Source organism: Corythoichthys intestinalis, chromosome 9 (genome assembly GCF_030265065.1).
Source record: "Corythoichthys intestinalis isolate RoL2023-P3 chromosome 9, ASM3026506v1, whole genome shotgun sequence".
In the NCBI taxonomy this organism is placed as follows: domain Eukaryota; kingdom Metazoa; phylum Chordata; class Actinopteri; order Syngnathiformes; family Syngnathidae; genus Corythoichthys; species Corythoichthys intestinalis.
Window position 1 is genome coordinate 54,774,049 of NC_080403.1, and position 18,244 is coordinate 54,792,292.

An 18,244-nucleotide genomic window follows, 5' to 3' on the forward strand; every position below is an offset into this window, starting at 1 on the left:
AAAACCTTTTTCAACATGAGTCTGACAACTTAGTAAGGAGGCTAAATAACTTGAAACTTTAACACATGCTCAGATAGGTCGGTATCGGCCAGTATCGGTATCGGATCGGAAGTGCAAAACAATATCGGTATCGGATCGGAAGTGCAAAAACCTGGATCAGGACATCCCTAATTGTAAACATATGACGGGTAAGATGGCGCATTTTCACCTCGTTCTTGTTTCATCAGACGTAAATAGCGTACCGCACGCAACACGTCACTTTTGCTCATTAATATTCATGACGTTAGCAACTGTTGCTGGGGGGGGGGGGGTCAAGGTCGCGTTTGTCCCTCTTGCTAGATACATGTAAATAGTGTACAAACGAGATGTTCACTGAGCTAAACTTACCAACTCTATCCGAAAATGATGTCCCTGGTGCCAAATTCACTGGTAAAGATGTTCAGTTAAAGAGATGGCTTGAGTGTCAAGGGCTGAAAAAGACGGGAAAAAGAGCCGACCTGGTCCAGAAGTAGCTTACCTCTTAGGTAATAAGGTTGTTTCTTTACAACAGAAAAGGTAAAGCTGTTAGAGCCTACCTGTAGGCATGAACAGGCTTACTATACAAAAAGACCAAGGCCAAAATTTGTTAATTTATTTAAACATCCGTATTTTAGAAAAGTAGGCCTACATGACTGTTGTGATATATAAATAAAATTTTGATTTTTTTCAGGTCATTCATTGTCAGACAGAAGCAGCACGGCAAAATGCCACGCTAAAAAATAAGTACAAACAAAATGGCTTACCTCTTCGGGGCAGGATTGTCGATCTGTAGGATGATGGCCCCCAACAAAATTTTTACTGCTTATGAAAGTGAATTGCTTCACCTTGCTGGCATTAAACTGGTCTTTTGGACGTCCATACAAGTTAATCCATTGTTCACATTTTGTCTATCCGAGTTTTTGGCTTAGGGAAACGTATGAAGAAAACATCCTTCATATGTGGACGGTCGTAATGTCTAGAGTTGTTTCTACAAGTTCCATAGCAGCAGTGTTTAATCGCCATGTTCTTTTTTGAAAGATTACCGACAGAAAACAAGCAATAATAGCTAGGGTTGTTCCAATCATGTTTTTTTGTTCCCAATCCGATCCCGATCATTTTAGTTTGAGTATCTGCCGATCCAGATATTTCCCGATCCGATTGCTTTTTTTTTTTTTTTGCTCCCGATTCAATTCCAATCATTCCCGATAATTTTTCCCGATCATATACATTTTGGCAATGCATTAAGAAAAAAAATGAATAAAACTCAATTCAATTGCTCCAAGTATCTTTTTTTATTGTCCAAGATGACATTGTTCCACTGCTTTGGATCAAAACAAAGCTTATCAGCACTGTGCCATAAAATATGAAAACAATAAACATGTTAAATAAACAGTTTTTTTCGGTGCCACACTTTGTGAGTGCGACAATAAATGGCAAAGGAGGATGTTTGTTGTTATTATGAACCAATCTTTAAACCAAAACTAAAGACTCTGGATGAGTGTAAGACATTTTGTCTGTAACGTTAGATGCAATTAGAAAACGATTTAATTAAAAAATATATATGTATTAAAAAAAAGGCATGTCCGATATTTTTTTTGCCGATTCCGATACTTTGAAAATGACGTGATCGGACCCGATCGATGCCAATCGATCGTGACATCTCTAGTAATAGCATTAGTTGTATGTGAGTGCGCTTATATGTTGACCCTCTTCTTTATCATGGTGACGTCACGTTGCCTTGTGGTCTAAAAATAGCATTCTTGCGGTACGCTATCGGCAATCTTTTCGTCATGTTACAATCATCCAAGATGTCTTTTCAGCTCCTCGTCGTCATGAAAAAATTGTTCGTTAACGAAATGTTTTTGGTGTCGTCGTTGACGAAAACAACACTGTTGGCAACTAATTTGTTTATCGATTTTATTTGTTTTAATTGATTAGTTATTGCAGCCTTAATATAATACTAAAATACTGCATACTTACCTGAACATAAAGTCATTGCTATCATGTTAATAGACGTCCAATCTAGGCATGTCGCGATAAAAATTTTTTAGTGTGCGATAATTTATCTCATAAATCATTGCGATATGCGATATTATTGTGCCCCCCCCAATTTTTTAAAAACCAATTTACAGTAACAGAGTGAGAATACAGTATATATTAATAGATCAAGTACACCCATTTAAACGCGATAAGAAATCACAACTAAAAAAAAATAGGCCATGCCTCTTAAGTAAACAACAATATTAATACCGCACAGAAACACAGAGTAAATAAAATGTGTTTTTCAAGGGAAAAAAAACTATTGCAGTTAATAACTTAAGCATTTAGGCAAATGAAAACTTTTCCCCTAATAGCTTCAGCAATGGTGCCTCATAGGGATGCAACAATACAGTTAAGTCAGTGTTCGGTACGATTTTCGATACGGGGACACGACTTTCGATCTGATTCAATGCATTTAATGCACTGGGGAAAAAAAGTAACAACTGTATTTTTTTTGTGTCTTTTTTTTTTTTGCAAACGAGCAAAAATTAAATTGCCATCATATAAACATTAGGGCTGTCAAACGATTAAAATTTTTAATCGAGTTAATTACAGCTTAAAAATCAATTAATCGCAATTAATCGCAATTCAAACCATCTATAAAATATGCCATATTTTTCTGTAAATTATTGTTGGAATGGAAAGATAAGACACAAGATGGGTATACTGGACTGTCTCAGAAAATTAGAATACACAATATTCTAATTTTTTGAGACAGTCCTGTGTATATATACAGGACTGTCTCAGGAAATTAGAATACACAATATTCTAATTTCCTGAGACACAATATTCTAATTTCCTGAGACAGTCAGGAAATTAGAATATTGTGTATTCTAATTTCCTGAGACAGTCCTGTATATATACACAGGACTGTCTCAAAAAATTAGAATATTGTGTATTCTAATTTTCTGAGACAGTCCAGTATACATTCAACATACGGTACATAAGGACTGTATTTGTTTATTATAACAATAAATCAACAAGATGGCATTAACATTATTAACATTCTGTTAAAGCGATCCATGGATAGAAAGACTTGTAGTTCTTAAAAGAAAAATGTTAGTGCAAGTTATAGAAATTTTATATTAAAACCCCTCTTAATTTTTTCGTTTTAATAAAATTTGTAAAATTTTCAATCAAAAAATAAACTAGTTGCCCGGCATTGTTGATGTCAATAATTACTTACACAATGCTCATAGGTGCTGAAGCCTATAAAATCAGTCGCACCCAAGCGCCAGCAGAGGGTGGCAAAACTCTATTAAACACAGTTAACAAGTAAGCGTTTCACTGTACCATCATTTAAATCTGTCTGAGCGGGACATCTGCGTTAATTGCGTCAAATATTTTAACGTGATTAATTTAAAAAATGTATTAATGCCCGTTAACGCTATAATTTTGACAGCCCTAATAAACATGCTAACTTCTTACTGATCTGAAGAAATTTAGTATAAAAGTGCTGAGAACAATCTTTACTGTTTGTAAAGTGAGGCGGGGCACACTGTTGATTGTTACAGCTCTCTTAGCAGCTAGGTTTACTACATGAGCAAGACATCCTATTTGTGGTCCGAATCCATCTGTGTCACGTACAGAATTAACAATATTTGCAGCATTATCTATAGTCACTGGTATGGATTGATTTGGCCTTCTTAACTTCCATTCAGTCATGGCGGTTTATACTTCATCGATGTAGTAAATGGACTAGTGCTGCAACGATTAATCTATTAACTCGAGTATTCGATTGGAAAAAAAGATTATAATTAAATTTTGTTGCCTCGAGTATTTGTTTCATTAGAGTGGGGTTTTGATTGATTGATTTGGGTGGCTACACTGCCCTCTAGTCTGCCTCATTTCAAATGGCTGAATCCAGCTGGTCCATGTTAAGACCAACATAAGGTAAGTTTTTGTTTGAGCTTTTGTTTTCTAATGCATACATAATTTAGTTTACAGGTATATTTAGCCATTTCCTGTGGGAATATGTGTCCGAACCATTTGTTAAGAGCATTGTAAAAAAAAAAAAAAAAAAAAAATTGGCGTTTTATAGCATTTAAGCTAGCGGACTTTCATATGTAAGTTAGCCAATTATTCTTTTGTTGCACATGGATCCTCATTTATTTATTTATTTTATACCATTTGAGGCTTATCCCAGGTATTTTAATTTTTCATGTTCCTTATCCGATTACTCGATTATTCGAACTAACTAGTTCATCGATTAATCGACTACGAAAATAATCGATAGCTGCAGCCCTAATATGGGCTACATGTCCCATAATCACTCTGGGCTCACGTAGCCAATGCCATGGCACATCTAGTTTGCTATTTCATGATATCTAGTGTGTGCACGCATTATAAAAGGCCACAGAAGTCACATCTGCTCATTACTGCACAACACCAGCATATGACAATCGACTTTCATAAACAGGACGAGTTTGAAGCACAGCGCTCTTAATTTGCCACTCAAATATCTGGTGTTGTGCTGAAAAATAGCCGCCCCGCGTGAAATGTCACCCCTGCCGCACGCTTGCACGCACGTGCACACGAGGCGACAAATCGCAGCGGAAAAATTACCCCCTTCATTTTTATTTATCGTGCGATAAATGGAATTATTGCATCTTGCGACAGGCTTAGTCCAATCCATTTGAAGGGCAAGGGTGGCAGCAAATTTCATTCAATCGGTGCCACCCTTCCTCATTAAATGGATTGGACGTCTACGAGTGATAAACCCATTTCAATTCACGGCAGACGCATGAAAAAAAACTTTCATCGCCTCTACCAACATGGCTGCCCCGAGGCGATTTTTCCAACAGAGTCAATGCAGTGACGTTAAAATTAAGTCATTACTACCTTAATTTCTTAACCGATTTTTTAAAGATTATTCGCTGCCACCCTCCCACTTCAAATGAATTGGACATCTCCTGGTGATAAACTCATTTCAGTTCTTGGCAGAAAGATGATTGAATGCCACATGATTCGAGGGTAAATCATATTTTTTTGCATGATAGCATGCCTAGCTTGTGGCCATCTTTGGGAAAGCGACCAGCGGTTGGAAACTTGGTCTCAAAGAGAACATATTCTCCAGAATCTGAATGTTATTTCTTCGTACTCTCAGATACCGATGACATCATTTTAGTGTTGTATCTGCATCGGTGCAGTACGAGTTAAACTATACTTTCCTCACAGGCGACATGGTGAAGCAGATGAAAGTGAAGAAACTGAAGAATTTGAAAACTCTGGACTCCAAACCTGGTAAAATTCCGCTCCTGGTTTCACTCGTAAGGTAACGGAAAGTCTGAAGATTTGGCTGAATTCTGGGTCTTGACTCCTTTCAGGTGTATACACGGCGTACAAGCCGTACCTCAACAAAGATGAGGAAATCATCAAGCAGCTACAGAAGGTAAGGGTTTTAGCTATTTGGCTGGCCAATGGAGATAAATGCATTTCCAATGTGAAGCAGCAGAACATTTTTTACTTTAACGACAGCAAAACTGAATGTATAACTTTTGGCATGCCATCCATGATGAATGCTCTTGAACCCAACTCTGGTGCTCTGGCACCCGTTTACCCATTAATTTATTTATGTGTGGGGAAAACTGCGTGCACACGGAAGCAAAAAAGTGCAAGAAACCTCCAATTTGCCTCCAATTGTCCATTCCCAATGTGTAGGTGGCAGCACCCGAAAAAAAAAAAAAAACACGCACACAAATGAATGACAGCTAGTCCCCGGGTTACGACGTCCCCGACGTACGATTTCAACAATACGATGAGTCTCGTCCTGTTGCTTTTTAGTTTTTTAAATTATGTTTGTCGTTCTCTAACATCATAATTTACGTTTTCTTTTATCGAAAACCCATTTAGAAAAAAAGAAAAATCATTTGTTTTGCTGATGATTTTCCGCTCTCAGGGTGTCCACCAGAAGCGTCCCTCAGCGGCCCAGACCGCCATTTTACGCCGCTACTTCCTGGAGCTGACGCAGAGCTTCATCATCCCTCTGGTAGCTACCGGTCCCGAGAGACAGCGAGAACCAAAAGTGGTATCTGCCATGTGGCAAAATGGATTTTACCATGTGGCATTCTTTATGCCATGTTACAAAATGGATTTCGCCATGAGGCAAAATAGATTTTGACAAGTAGCATTATTTTTTTTTGTATGTGGCAAAATGGATTTTGGTGGTAGCATTTTTGGGTGGGTTTTTATATGTCATTTTTGGGGGGTAAATGGCAGTTTTGCAGGCCATGCACGTCCATGCCATTTAAAACGTGTAGCTGTGATTTTTGACCATGAATGCAAAATTTGGACTTGCATGGCCGTCAATGGCATGGATGTGCATTGCCTGCAAAACTGCCATATACCCCCCAAAAATGCCATATACCCCTCAAAATCCATTTTGCCACATGGCAAAAAAAAATGCCACATGGCAAAATCAATTTTGTCACGTGGCAAAAAAAAAAGCCACATGGCAAAATCACATTTTGCCACATGGAAAAATTGCCACATGGCAAAATCCATTTTGCCACATGGCAAAAAAAATGCAACCTGGCGGCATCCATTTTGCCACGTGGCAAAAACAATTTGCCACATGGCAAAAAAAATGCTACATGGCAAAATCCATTTTGCCTAATGGCAAAAAAATGCCACATGGAAAAAACAATGCCAGATGGCAAAATCCATTTTGCCACATGGCGAAATCCGTTTTGTCACATGGTAAAATCCATTTTGCCACATGGAATAAACAATGCCATGTGGCAAAATCTATGCCACATGGCATGCCACATCTATTTTGCCACATGGCAAGAACAATTTGCCAAATGGAAAAATCCATTTTGCCAAATGGCGAAATCCATTTTGCCACATGGCAAAATCCATTTTGCCATATAGCAAAAAAATGCCACATGGCAAAACCTATTTTGCCGCATGGTAAAAAAAATGCCATAGGGCAAAATCCATTTTGCCACATGGCGAAATCCATTTTGCCACATGGAAAAAACAATGCCATGTGGCAAAATCTATGCCACATGGCATGCCACATCTATTTCGCCACATGGCAAGAACAATTTGCCAAATGGAAAAATCCATTTTGCCAAATGGCGAAATCCATTTTGCCAAATGGCGAAATCCATTTTGCCACATGCCGAAATCCATTTTGCCACATAGCAAAAAAATGCCACATGGCAAAATCTATTTTGCCACATGGCAAAAAAAATTGCCATAGGGCAAAATCCATTTTCCCACATGGCAAAAAAATGCCACATGGCAAAATCTATTTTGCCACATGACAAATACCACTTTTGGTTCTCGGCCCTGCTGTCAATCAAAGACGATCAGTGACGAGACTTTTAATGTTTGGCTTTACGTTTGCTGCAGGAGCGCTACGTGGCCAGCCTGATGCCGCTGCAGAAGTCCATCAGCCCTTGGAAGAGTCCTCCGGCACTGCGGGCCTTCGTGCAGCAGGACTTCATGAAGACGCTGGACAAGGCGGGTCCCCAGCTCACTTCCAGGCTCAAAGGCGACTGGATCGGGCTCTACAGGTGACCTTTCATTTCTTGTACTTCTGTCCTGAGACGGCTGTTATTGGATTTAAATGGAGTATCGGATGTAATGATGTGAGGCCCGACAAAATGTCATGCTCTACACTACACAGACGCAGATTTTTTTTTTTTTTTTTTTTATTCCTCGCCATAAAATGGAAATGTAAATTAAATGAATTGTTGTTAGGTTAACAATCCTTTAATCTGTAAGCGAAGCGACAACAGTTACCTCATCTCGTGCCTGCCTAGAGAGCGCCATACTCGGGTTGGGGTTGGCAGCCACTCGCTCCGACGTCAGTCGGTTTGTCCGCCGAGAATTTTCGGCGTTCATTCCCCTGCTGCTCCCCTGGCGACGAGCACTCCTGCCGGACGCCGGCTGACATTGCCCTGGGTCTGATGGGACTGCCTGCCAGGGCCGGAGCAGAGAAACGACGAGCCGAAACTTGCTCGCCGCCGGGGGCTGGCCGATCGGTGAAGGCAATCACCGTGTGTGACAAGAATCGGGGCAGTTTTATGTGATTTTTAACCCCAACCCTAACCAGTGTTCGAAAGGAAAGGAAGAGCCGCTCGATTTGGGTTAGCATGTAGCCTAGCTCTCACGCCTCCTCTTTTGTTTACGCTCTTTCCTTTGTCTCCGAGGCTGCAGTAGGGAAATGACAAGATCCTTAGTCACTGAAACTCCGGTGGTATGAAATACCGGTCAATTCTTGTTGTATCACCATATAAAATTATCATCATTATCGTGAGCCTTGTATCGGAATTTTTATCGTGAAGTACCCAGAAGTTCCCATTTCCCACCCCTACTTGTGACATTATCAAGAAGCACAGGCCCCCGAACAGTTTGTGCAACTCGAGCAGTTTGTTTATCAACACCGGCCAACAAATTTGGACAATTTGGTTCTAATTTGTAATTTCTCCACCTTCTGCCAAAGGCATTTCCTGAAATCTCCCAATTTCGACGGCTGGTTCCGGAACAGGAGGAAGGAGATGACGCAGAAACTTGAGGCTTTGCACCTGGAGGCGCTATGCGAGGAGGTAAGGTAGAGAATTTGTCAGTTCCGCTTGCTTTTTTTTCCTCAGACGCAACCGTTTGTCTGTGTCAGGACCTGCAGCAGAGAGTCCAAAAGCATTCAGAGGTGGAGACCGTGGACCTGGTTCTGAAATTGAAGGACAAACTTATTCAGGCGGAGAGGGAGCGTCTGCCCGTACGCGCCGGGACGTTGGCCAAACTGCGATCTCACATCGACGGCGTCATCCTGGCCTTACCCGAAGACCTCCAGGGGATCCTGCACAAGCCCGACACGCCCTGAACGCCTCATGCAAAATGGCCGCCCGACACTGAAGGACGCTGCTTTTTAAATCTTCAATTTTTCTTTTAACTTGCTTTTTAAGTGCACTTCCTCCCTCCCGTTTGCGTACGTGAATATGCAAAGAACCCGGCAGCCAATCTTGGTGCTTTTTAATTTTCATATTTTCAAAGGAAACAGCACAAGAACAACAACACCAGCGACACACGGGAGCCAATCGGCCGTCTGCGTCGATGTCATGTGACCACTCCCATACCCGGAAAATTTGAGAGACTTCCCTCGGGAAATGTGACGGAATATCCCTGGAGAACATCTCGAACTCAAGATATTTTCCAGGTTTTTTTGTGGGTAATATGGGGAACTTTTTGGGAAATATTTCCAGAAAGTTTTCCAAATTTCAAGGCTGTTGTTGAATTTTTTCATGGAAATTTTAGAGAAAATTTTCAGCAGATTTAGAAATTTCTGCTCAAAGTTTTCAAGTACATTTGTTGGAAATTGTCCGGACGAAATTTGGTCAATGGTTTCTGCTGAAATTTGGGGAATTTGGCTGAAAATTTCCAAATTTCTATTTTTTTTTTTTTTTATGGAAATTTTGGAGATAAACTCCTGTAAATTTATGAATTTCTGGTCAGTGACTAAAAGTTTTCAAATAAATTTGTTGGAAATTGTCTCAAAGACATTTGATCAAAAGCTTCTGCTGAATTTTGGAGAACTTTGCTGAAAATTTTCCAGAAAATGTCCAAATTTCAAGGCTGATGAATTTTTTTTTACAAAAATCTTGGAGAAATATTTCCAGCAGATTAAGAAATTTCTGGTCAGTGTACATTTCTTTCGAGTACATTTGCTGGAAATTGAAAGAATTTTGGAAAAGTTACTGCTGAATTTTGGGAAATTTAGCTGAAAACTTCCATTTCCATCATTTTTCATGGAAATTTTGGAGATAAATTCCCAGTAAATCTATTAATTTTTTGTCTGTACCTGGAAAGTTTTCAATTGAATTTGGTGGAAATTGTCTCAAAGAAATTTGGTCAAAAGCGTCTGCTGAATTTTGGGAAACATGGCTGAAGATTTTCCAGAAAATTTGCCAAATTTCAAGGCTGATTAATTTTTTTTCATGGAAATTTTGGAGTATAATTTCCCGTAAATTTATGAATTTCTGGTCAGTGACTAAAAATTTTCAAGTGAAATTGGTTGAAATGTTTTCAAACAAATTTGGTCAAAGGTTTCTGCTGAATTTTGGGAAACTTGGCTGAAAAATTCCCTGAAAATTTCCAACATTTCAAGGCTGTTGAATTTTTTTTCATGGAAACTTTGGAGAATAATTTCCACTATATTTCTGGTCGGTGTCAAAATTTTCTACTGGATTTGGGGGAAGTTGTCTCATACACAAATCTATCAAATTTTGAGGCTGTTTAAAAAATTTTCATGGAAATTTGGGAGAAAATTTCCAGTAAATTCATGAATTTCTGGTCATTTCCAGAATATTTTTGAATTAATTAGGTTGGGATTTTCTTAAAGAAATTTGGTCAAGTTTCTGCTTAATTTTGGGAAATTTGGCTGATTTTTGATTTTTTTCATGGAAATTTTGGAGAAACTTTTACAGTAAATTTATGAATTTCCGGTCAGTGACTGAAAATGTAAATTGGGTGGAAATTGTTTCAAAGAAATTTGCTGAAAATTTTCCAAAAATGTCCAAATTTTAGGTTGATAATGAATTTTTCATGAATGTATTTAGTGGAAATCTTCTCAAATTTTTAGTATATATGGTTTTTGGGAAAGTTTGAATTTAAAAAAATGGACATAAAGAAATTGATTAGCACTTTTTGTTCTCAGTAAATTCAGAACTACAAGCCAGAAACTATGTAAAGGTTTCAGCCACAGACTTGAAATTTAAAAAATTTGACTGGAAAATTTTCCATAAATTCTACACCTGAAAGATTTTCAGCCATTAACCTGAAATTTACTCGAAATAATTTCATTTTTACATCAATGTGTTTCAGCAGCTCCTTGAATTTTAAAAATTTGCTGTCCAATTTTAACAAATTTTGCAGCAGTTTCTTCCAATTTTCATTTCACAAAGTTTGTTGAAATTTCTTTTCGGCAACAGCCTTGAAATTCAGCGCCGTCAGACAGATAATGAGTTAATGTCCATTAAACTAACATAATTATTTTTTTAAAAGTGTTATTTTTATTTTTATTATTTTACAGTATAAAATGCCTTGAAAATCTCTCAGGAAGTCTCGCTAAATTTCACTCACACGACAAACAGACATTTTTTTGGCTTTGCTTGTAGCCTTGAATCATTTTTGAGCTTACATCATCGGCGTTAGATGTCCAATCATTTTGGACATCGATCGCCGTCAATGGCAGCGGATGAGTTCAAGTTTACTTTTAGCATTTCAATTTTTTGTTAAGATTTCGTGTAACAAGATGGCTGCTTGATTCATTTAAATTAATAATTTTATGTTCTGTTTTGTTTCATGCGTTCGGCAATGGGGAAATTATAACGGAAATTTCCAGACGGTCCTCGAGTTTACCCTAAGGATACTTTCCACCACAAGCTGGTGAGCTGTGACAATTCTCGGAATTTCACAAAATTGGGGATACATTTCATTCCAAATCTTTCCATGAGAAATTAAGAAATTCCAAGAATTAAAAAAAAAAATCATGCAAAATTTGTGAAACTGAATTCATTACTGTATTTTGTGTCATTTTAGTTCATGTAATTCATTCAGATAAGCAGAGGGTTTTATTTACGAAGGAAAAACATGTTTTGTGGTAAATTGTACGGAAATTTCTGCTTATTCTAGTATAGTTTTCAAGGTGATGTACAGTTGTGGTCAAAAGTTTACATACACTTGTGAAGAACATAATGTCATGGCACTCTTGAGTTTCCAGTTATTTCTCCAACTCTGATTTTTCTCCGATAGAGTGATTGGAACAGATACTTCTTTGTCACAAAAAACATTCATGAAGTTTGGTTCTTTTATGACTTTATTATGGGTGAACAGAAAAAAGTGTTCAAATCTGCTGGGTCAAAAATATACATACAGCAGCGCTAATATATGGTAACATGTCCCTTGGCCATTTTCACTTCAATTAGCCGCTTTTGGTAGCCATCCACAAGCTTCTGGTTGAATCTTTGACCACTCCTCTTGACAAAATTGGTGCAGTTCAGTTAAATTTGATGGCTTTCTGACATGGACTTGTTTCTTCAGCATTGTCCACAAGTTCTCAATGGGGTTTAAGTCAGGCCATTCGAAAACCTAAATTCTAGCCTGATTTAGCCATTCCATTACCACTTTTGATGTGTGTTTGGGGTCATTGTCCTGTTGGAACACCCAACTGCGCCCAAGACCCAATCTTCGGGCTGATGACGTTAGGTTATCTTGAAGAATTTGAAGGTAATCCTCCTCCTTCATTTGCCCATTTACTCTCTGTAAAGCACCAGTTCCTTTGGTAGCAAAACAGCCCCACAGCATAATACCACCACCACCGTGCTTGACGGTAGGCATGGTGTACTTGGGGTTAAAGGCCTCACCTTTTCTCCTCCAAACATATTGCTGGGCATTGTGGCCAAACAGCTCGATTTTTGTTTCGTCTGACCACATAAGTTTCCTCCAGAAGGTCTTATCTTTGTCCATGTGATCAGCAGCAAACTTCAGTCGAGCCTTAAGGTGCCGCTTTTGGAGCAAGGGCTTCCTTCTTGCACGGCAGCCTCTGAGTCCATGGAGATGCAAAACACAATTGACTGTAGACACTGACACCTGTGTTCCAGCAGCTTCTAATTCTTGGCAGATCTGCTTTTTGGTAATTCTCGGTTGAATCTTCACCCTCCTGACCAATTTTCTCTCAGCAGCAGGTGATAGCTTGCGTTTTCTTCCTGATCGTGGCAGTGACAAAACAGTGCCTTGCACTTTCTACTTACAAACAATTGTTTGCACTGTTGCTCTTGGGACCTGCAGCTGCTTTGAAATGGCTCCAAGTGACTTTCCTGACTCGTTCAAGTCAATGATTCGCTTTTTCAGATCCATGTATGTATATTTTTGACCCAGCAGATTTGATCACTTTTTCTGTTAACCCATAATAAAGTCATAAAAGAACCAAACTTCATGAATGTTTTTTGTGACAAAGAAGTATCTGTTCCAATCACTCTATCGGAGAAAAATCAGAGTTGGTGAAATAACTGGAAACTCAAGAGAGCCATGACATTATGTTCTTCACAAGTGTATGTAAACTTTTGACCACAACTGTATATCATTGCTATCTGAAATGTAAAAAAAAAAAAAAAAAAGCAACAGGAATTGACCTATAAGTGCCCCAAAATTAACAGGAAGTGACTCGATATCAAGAAGTGACGCATAAATACCACAAAATCGATAGAAAATCACTGATAAATTCCCCAAATCAACAGGAAGTGTCTAACCGACCAGCATATAAGGACTTTCTGCAGAATCTGCATTGATTATAAATGATTATTATTGTCACTTGCTTTTCATAAAGCTTTAACTCCTTGTCTGCCATTGACGGTGCTAGACGTCCAATCCGTTTGAAGTGGGAGGTGTGGCAGCACGTTCATTTGCTGCCACACCTCCCACTTCAAACGGATTGGATGTCTACGAGTGATAAACTCATTACAATTTACATGATTTTTGTTTAAATTGACAATTTAACATAAAGTTTATTTAAATGCTCTGCATTAATAGCTGTATTATTATTGTTTTTAATTTTTATCTCACGTGATGCACACTCGGAGCAGTGAAACTTTTATATTTATAACAAATATGCGTATTTTAACAATATTTTTTTGTTTTGTTTTTTTGTTGTGTGTGTGTAACAAAAGTTTTTGTATGAAAAGGTGTCATGTACAAATTATTATTTTGCAAAATATGGATTACGGACACTAGAATTGAACCACTATCAAAAACCACTTGGGTGATTTATGATATGAAATGATGGATTATTTCAATTGAAAGTACACTTTAATTTTTCCTAATTTTTAATGAACAAAAAAAAATGTATTCTTGAGTTATTAGTGTTCTAATAAATTGTTCGACCAGCTACACAGGGAAGTTTTTTAATTTTGTTGAATTATTATTATTTTATTTTTGTTTTTTTAGATTTTTTTAGGACTTTTTTGCATGTTTAATTTTTATTTTTTTTAATAAATTATTTACTTTTAATATTTCTTTTTAAAAAAACATTTCATTTTATTTGAAATATTACATATTTTAAAATAGTTTTTAAATACTGTTACAAGACAAAAGTATAGTAAATAAAGTAAAAATATTTTTTTAATTAAAATTTAATTTTAAAATGTATTCTTTTTAGAATTAAATTTGTATTTCTATTATTTTTTGGCTTTTCATTTTTTACTTTAATAAATGTTTTTATTTGAAGTAAGTTTTTAGGAATACATTTTATTTTTTACATTTGTTTATTTAATTTATGATTTTATGAAAGATGGAATTCATTTTATATATAAATACTTAAAACTACATATAGAAACTTTCAATGAAAAATACAGCTAAAAATGAGGAAATCCTACCATTAAAAAAAGATTTTAAAAAAAATAATGATAATGACATGTAAATATAGACACTTTATTTTTTCCAATTTTTAATGAACAGAAAAAAATATTTATTGAGTTATTAGTGTTCTCATAAATTGTTTGACCAGCTCTACGCGGAAGTTTTTTTTTTTTTTTTTTTTTTTTTTTTTTTGTATATTTACATTTTTTTTCGGATTTAATTTCTTAAAATTAATGTTTTTTTCGGACTTTTTTTTGCATGTTTATTTCTTTTTTTTTTTTACGAATTTATTTATTTTTAATAAATATATGCATATTTTGTCTGATTTTTAAAATATTTAATTATTTGAAAACATTTATTTCTGATTACAGTATTTTTAAAAAAAAGTAGAAAATGAAATAAAAAATATTTTTAATTTTATAAATGTTTTTATTTGAAGTAGGTTTTTAGGATTACATTTTATTCTTTACATGTTTTTTTCTTTTAAATTTATGATTTTATGAAACATTCGATTTATTTGATATATAAATAAAAACTTAAAACTACATATGGAAAAGTTCAATGAAAAAAATACAGCTAAAAAGAGGAAATCTGAACATTAAAAAAATATTTTTAAAAATAATAATGATAAATGTCCCATGGGGCCCGGCCGGGCACTGCCCGAAAAGGCAACGTGGGTTCCTATCCCATGGGCTCACCACCTCTGGGATGGGCCAAAGGTGTCTGGTGCGTAGGGAATTGGGCGGCAGCCAGAGGCGGGCACCTTGGCCACACAGCTTGGTTTCTGGTACCAATCCTCTCGAGAGGGGTTGGACTCTCTTCCACTCTGGAGTTGCCCACGGTGAGAGGCGCCGAAAAGGTTTGGGCATACTTATTGCCCCCCGGCTTGGCGTCTGTACGTTGGGGTTTACCCTGGTAGACGAGAGGGTAGCCAGGGGACGGGTTTTGACTGTTGTTTGCGCCTATGCACCGAACAGCAGCTCAGAGTACCCACCCTTTTTGGAGTCCTTGGAGGGTGTGCTCGAGAGAGCCCCCTCTGGAGACTCCCTCATTCTCCTGGGGGACTTCAACACTCACGTGGGCAAAGACAGTGAGACCTGGAGGGTTGTGATTGGGAGGAACGGCCCCCCCGATCAGAACCTGAGTGGTGTTCTGTTATTGGACTTCTGAGGTCGTCACGGTTTGTCCATAACGAACACCATGTTCAAGCATAGGGGTGTCCATATGTGCACTTGGCACCAGGACACCCTAGGCCGCAGTTCAATTATCAACTTTGTAATCGTGTCATCGGATTTGTGTCCGCATGTTTTGGACCGGGTGAAGAGGGGGGCGGAGCTGTCAACTGATCACCACCTGGTGGTGTGTTGGCTCCGATGGCCGGGGAAGATGCTGGACAGACCTGGCAGGCCCGAATGTATTGTGAGGGTCTGCTGGGAACGTCTGGCAGAATCCCCTGTCAGAAAGAGTTTCAACACCCACCTCCGGCAGAACTTCTCCCTTTTCCCGGGGGATGTGGGGGACATTGAGTCCGAGTGGGCCATGTTCCACACCTCCATTGTTGAGGCGGCCGATCGGAGCTGTGGCCATAAGGTGGGTGGTGCCTGTCGTGGCGGCAATTCCCGAACCCACTGTTGGACACCATCGGTAAGGGATAACGTCAAGCTGAAGAAGGATGCCAATCGGGCCTTTTTGGCCTGTGGGACTCCGGAGGCAGCTGACAGGTACCGGATGGCCAAGCGGACTGCAGCTTTAGCTGTGGCTGAGGCAAAAACTCTGACATGGAAGGAGTTTGTCGAGGCCATGCAAAACGACTTCTGGACGGCTTCGAGGAAATTCTGGTTCACTATCCGGCGTCTGAGAAGAGGAAAACAGTGCATCATTAAAACTGTGTATAGTGGAGATGGGGTACTGCTGACCTCGACTGGGGATGTCAAGAGTCGGTGGGGAGAATACTTCGAAGCCCTCCTCACTTCGAACGACACGCATTCCTGTGAGGAAGCAGAGTCTGGGGACTCCGAGGTGGGCTCTCTGATCTCTGGGTTTGAAGTCACTGAGGTGGTTTGAAAGCTCCTCGGTGACAAGGCCTCGGGGGTTGATGAGATCCACCCGGAGTTCCTAAAGGTTCTGGATTTTGTGGGGCTGTTGTTGCTGACCCACCTCTACAACATCGCGTGGACATTGGGGACAGTGCCTCTGGATTGGCAGACCGGGGTGGTGATCCCCCTCTTTAAAAAGGGGGGCCGGAGGGTGTGTTCCAATTATAGAGGGATCACACTCCTCAGCCTCCCCGGTAAAGTCTACTCAGGGGTGCTGAAGTGGTCCGTCGGAAAGTCAAATCTCGGATTCAGGAGGAGCAGAGTGGTTTTTGTCCCGGCCGTGGAACGGTGGACCAGTTTTACACCCTCGGCAGGGTCCTCGAGGGTGCATGGGAGTTCGCCTAACCAGTCTACATGTGTTTTGTGGATCTGGAGAAGGCGTTCGACCGTGTGCCTCAAGGAATCCTGTGGGGGGTGCTCCGGGAGTACGGGGTACCGAGCCCCTTGGTCAGGGCTGTTCGGTCCCTGTACGACTGGTATCAGAGCTTGGTCCGCATTCCCGGCAGGAAGTCAAATTCGTTCCCAGTGAGGGTTGGACTGCGCCAAGGCTGCCCTTTGTCACCGATTCTGTTCATAATTTTTATGGACTGAATTTCTAGGCGCAGCCGAAGCGTTGAAGGGGTCTGGTTTGGTGACTTCCGCATTGAATCTCTGCTTTTTGCAGATTATATGGTGCTGTTGACTTCATCAAGCCGTGACCTCCAACTCTCACTGGAGCGGTTCGCAGCCGAGTGTGAAGCGGTTGGGATGAAGATCAGCACCTCCAAATCCGAGACCATGGTCCTCAGTCGGAAAAGGGTGGAGGGCCCTCTCCGGGTTGGGTATGAGATCCTGTCCCAAGTGAAGGAGTTGAAGGGGTCTTGTTCACAAGTGAGGGTATGAGGGAGCGGGAGATGACAGGCGGATCGGTGCAGCGTCTGCAGTAATGTGGACTCTGCACCGGTCCGTAGTGGTGAAGAAGGAGCGGAGCCGAAAGGCGAAGCTCTCGATTTACCAGTCGATCTACGTTCCTACCCTCACCTATGGTCACGAGCTGTGGGTCGTGACCGAAAGAACAGGATCCTGGATACAAGCGGCCGAAATGAGTTTCCTCCGCAGAGTGATCTGGCTTTCCCTTGGAGATAGGGTGAGAAGCTCTGTCATCCAGGAGCCGAATCTCTGTGTTAGGTAAGGTTTGCCATGTTTGACATCATATCCAAGAACATTTCCCGAGCCGCTACTACTCCGCGTTGAGAGGAGCCAGCTGAGGTGGCTCGGGCAGCTGGTTCGCATGCCTCATGGACGCCTCCCCGGAGAAGGGGGTTCCAGGTATGTCCCACCAGCGGGAGGCCACAGGGACGATCCAGGACACGCTGGAGGGACTATGTCCCTCAGCTGGCCTGCGAATGCCTTGGGATTCCACCAGAGGAGCTGGTTGAAGTGGCTGGGGAGAGGGAAGTCTTGGCTTCCCTGGCTGCTGCCCGCCCCCGCAACCCGACTCCGGAGCAAGCGGAAGATGGATGGATAGTGATAAATGTAAATATAGAAAATGAAATTAAAATACATGCGTTTTTGAAATTTATTTTTTTAATATAAAATTATCATTCTTGCTTTTTTTTCCATTTCTAATATTTTTTCAAAAAAATGCCTTTCTTTAGAAATATAATTTTCTGTACTTTTTTTTTTAAACATTTTTTGAATTGAATTTTTAAAACTTTCTTTCAATGAATTTCCCATATTTTCTCATATTT

General features: G+C 39.6%; 1 protein-coding gene across 1 annotated transcript in view; it reads left to right on the forward strand.

Annotated features, from left to right (window-relative positions):
* dennd6aa (DENN/MADD domain containing 6Aa) overlaps positions 1–12,985 on the forward strand; it is a 33,291-nt gene extending 20,306 nt beyond the window's left edge. Inside the window, exons 14-19 of the mRNA XM_057845238.1 lie at positions 5,236–5,301; positions 5,385–5,449; positions 5,957–6,046; positions 7,417–7,580; positions 8,513–8,615; positions 8,684–12,985. Of these exons, the coding sequence (XP_057701221.1) occupies positions 5,236–5,301; positions 5,385–5,449; positions 5,957–6,046; positions 7,417–7,580; positions 8,513–8,615; positions 8,684–8,890 (695 nt within the window). The 3' untranslated portion in view covers positions 8,891–12,985. The remainder of the gene's footprint in view (positions 1–5,235; positions 5,302–5,384; positions 5,450–5,956; positions 6,047–7,416; positions 7,581–8,512; positions 8,616–8,683) is intronic.
* Positions 12,986–18,244: the final 5,259 nt, after the last annotated feature.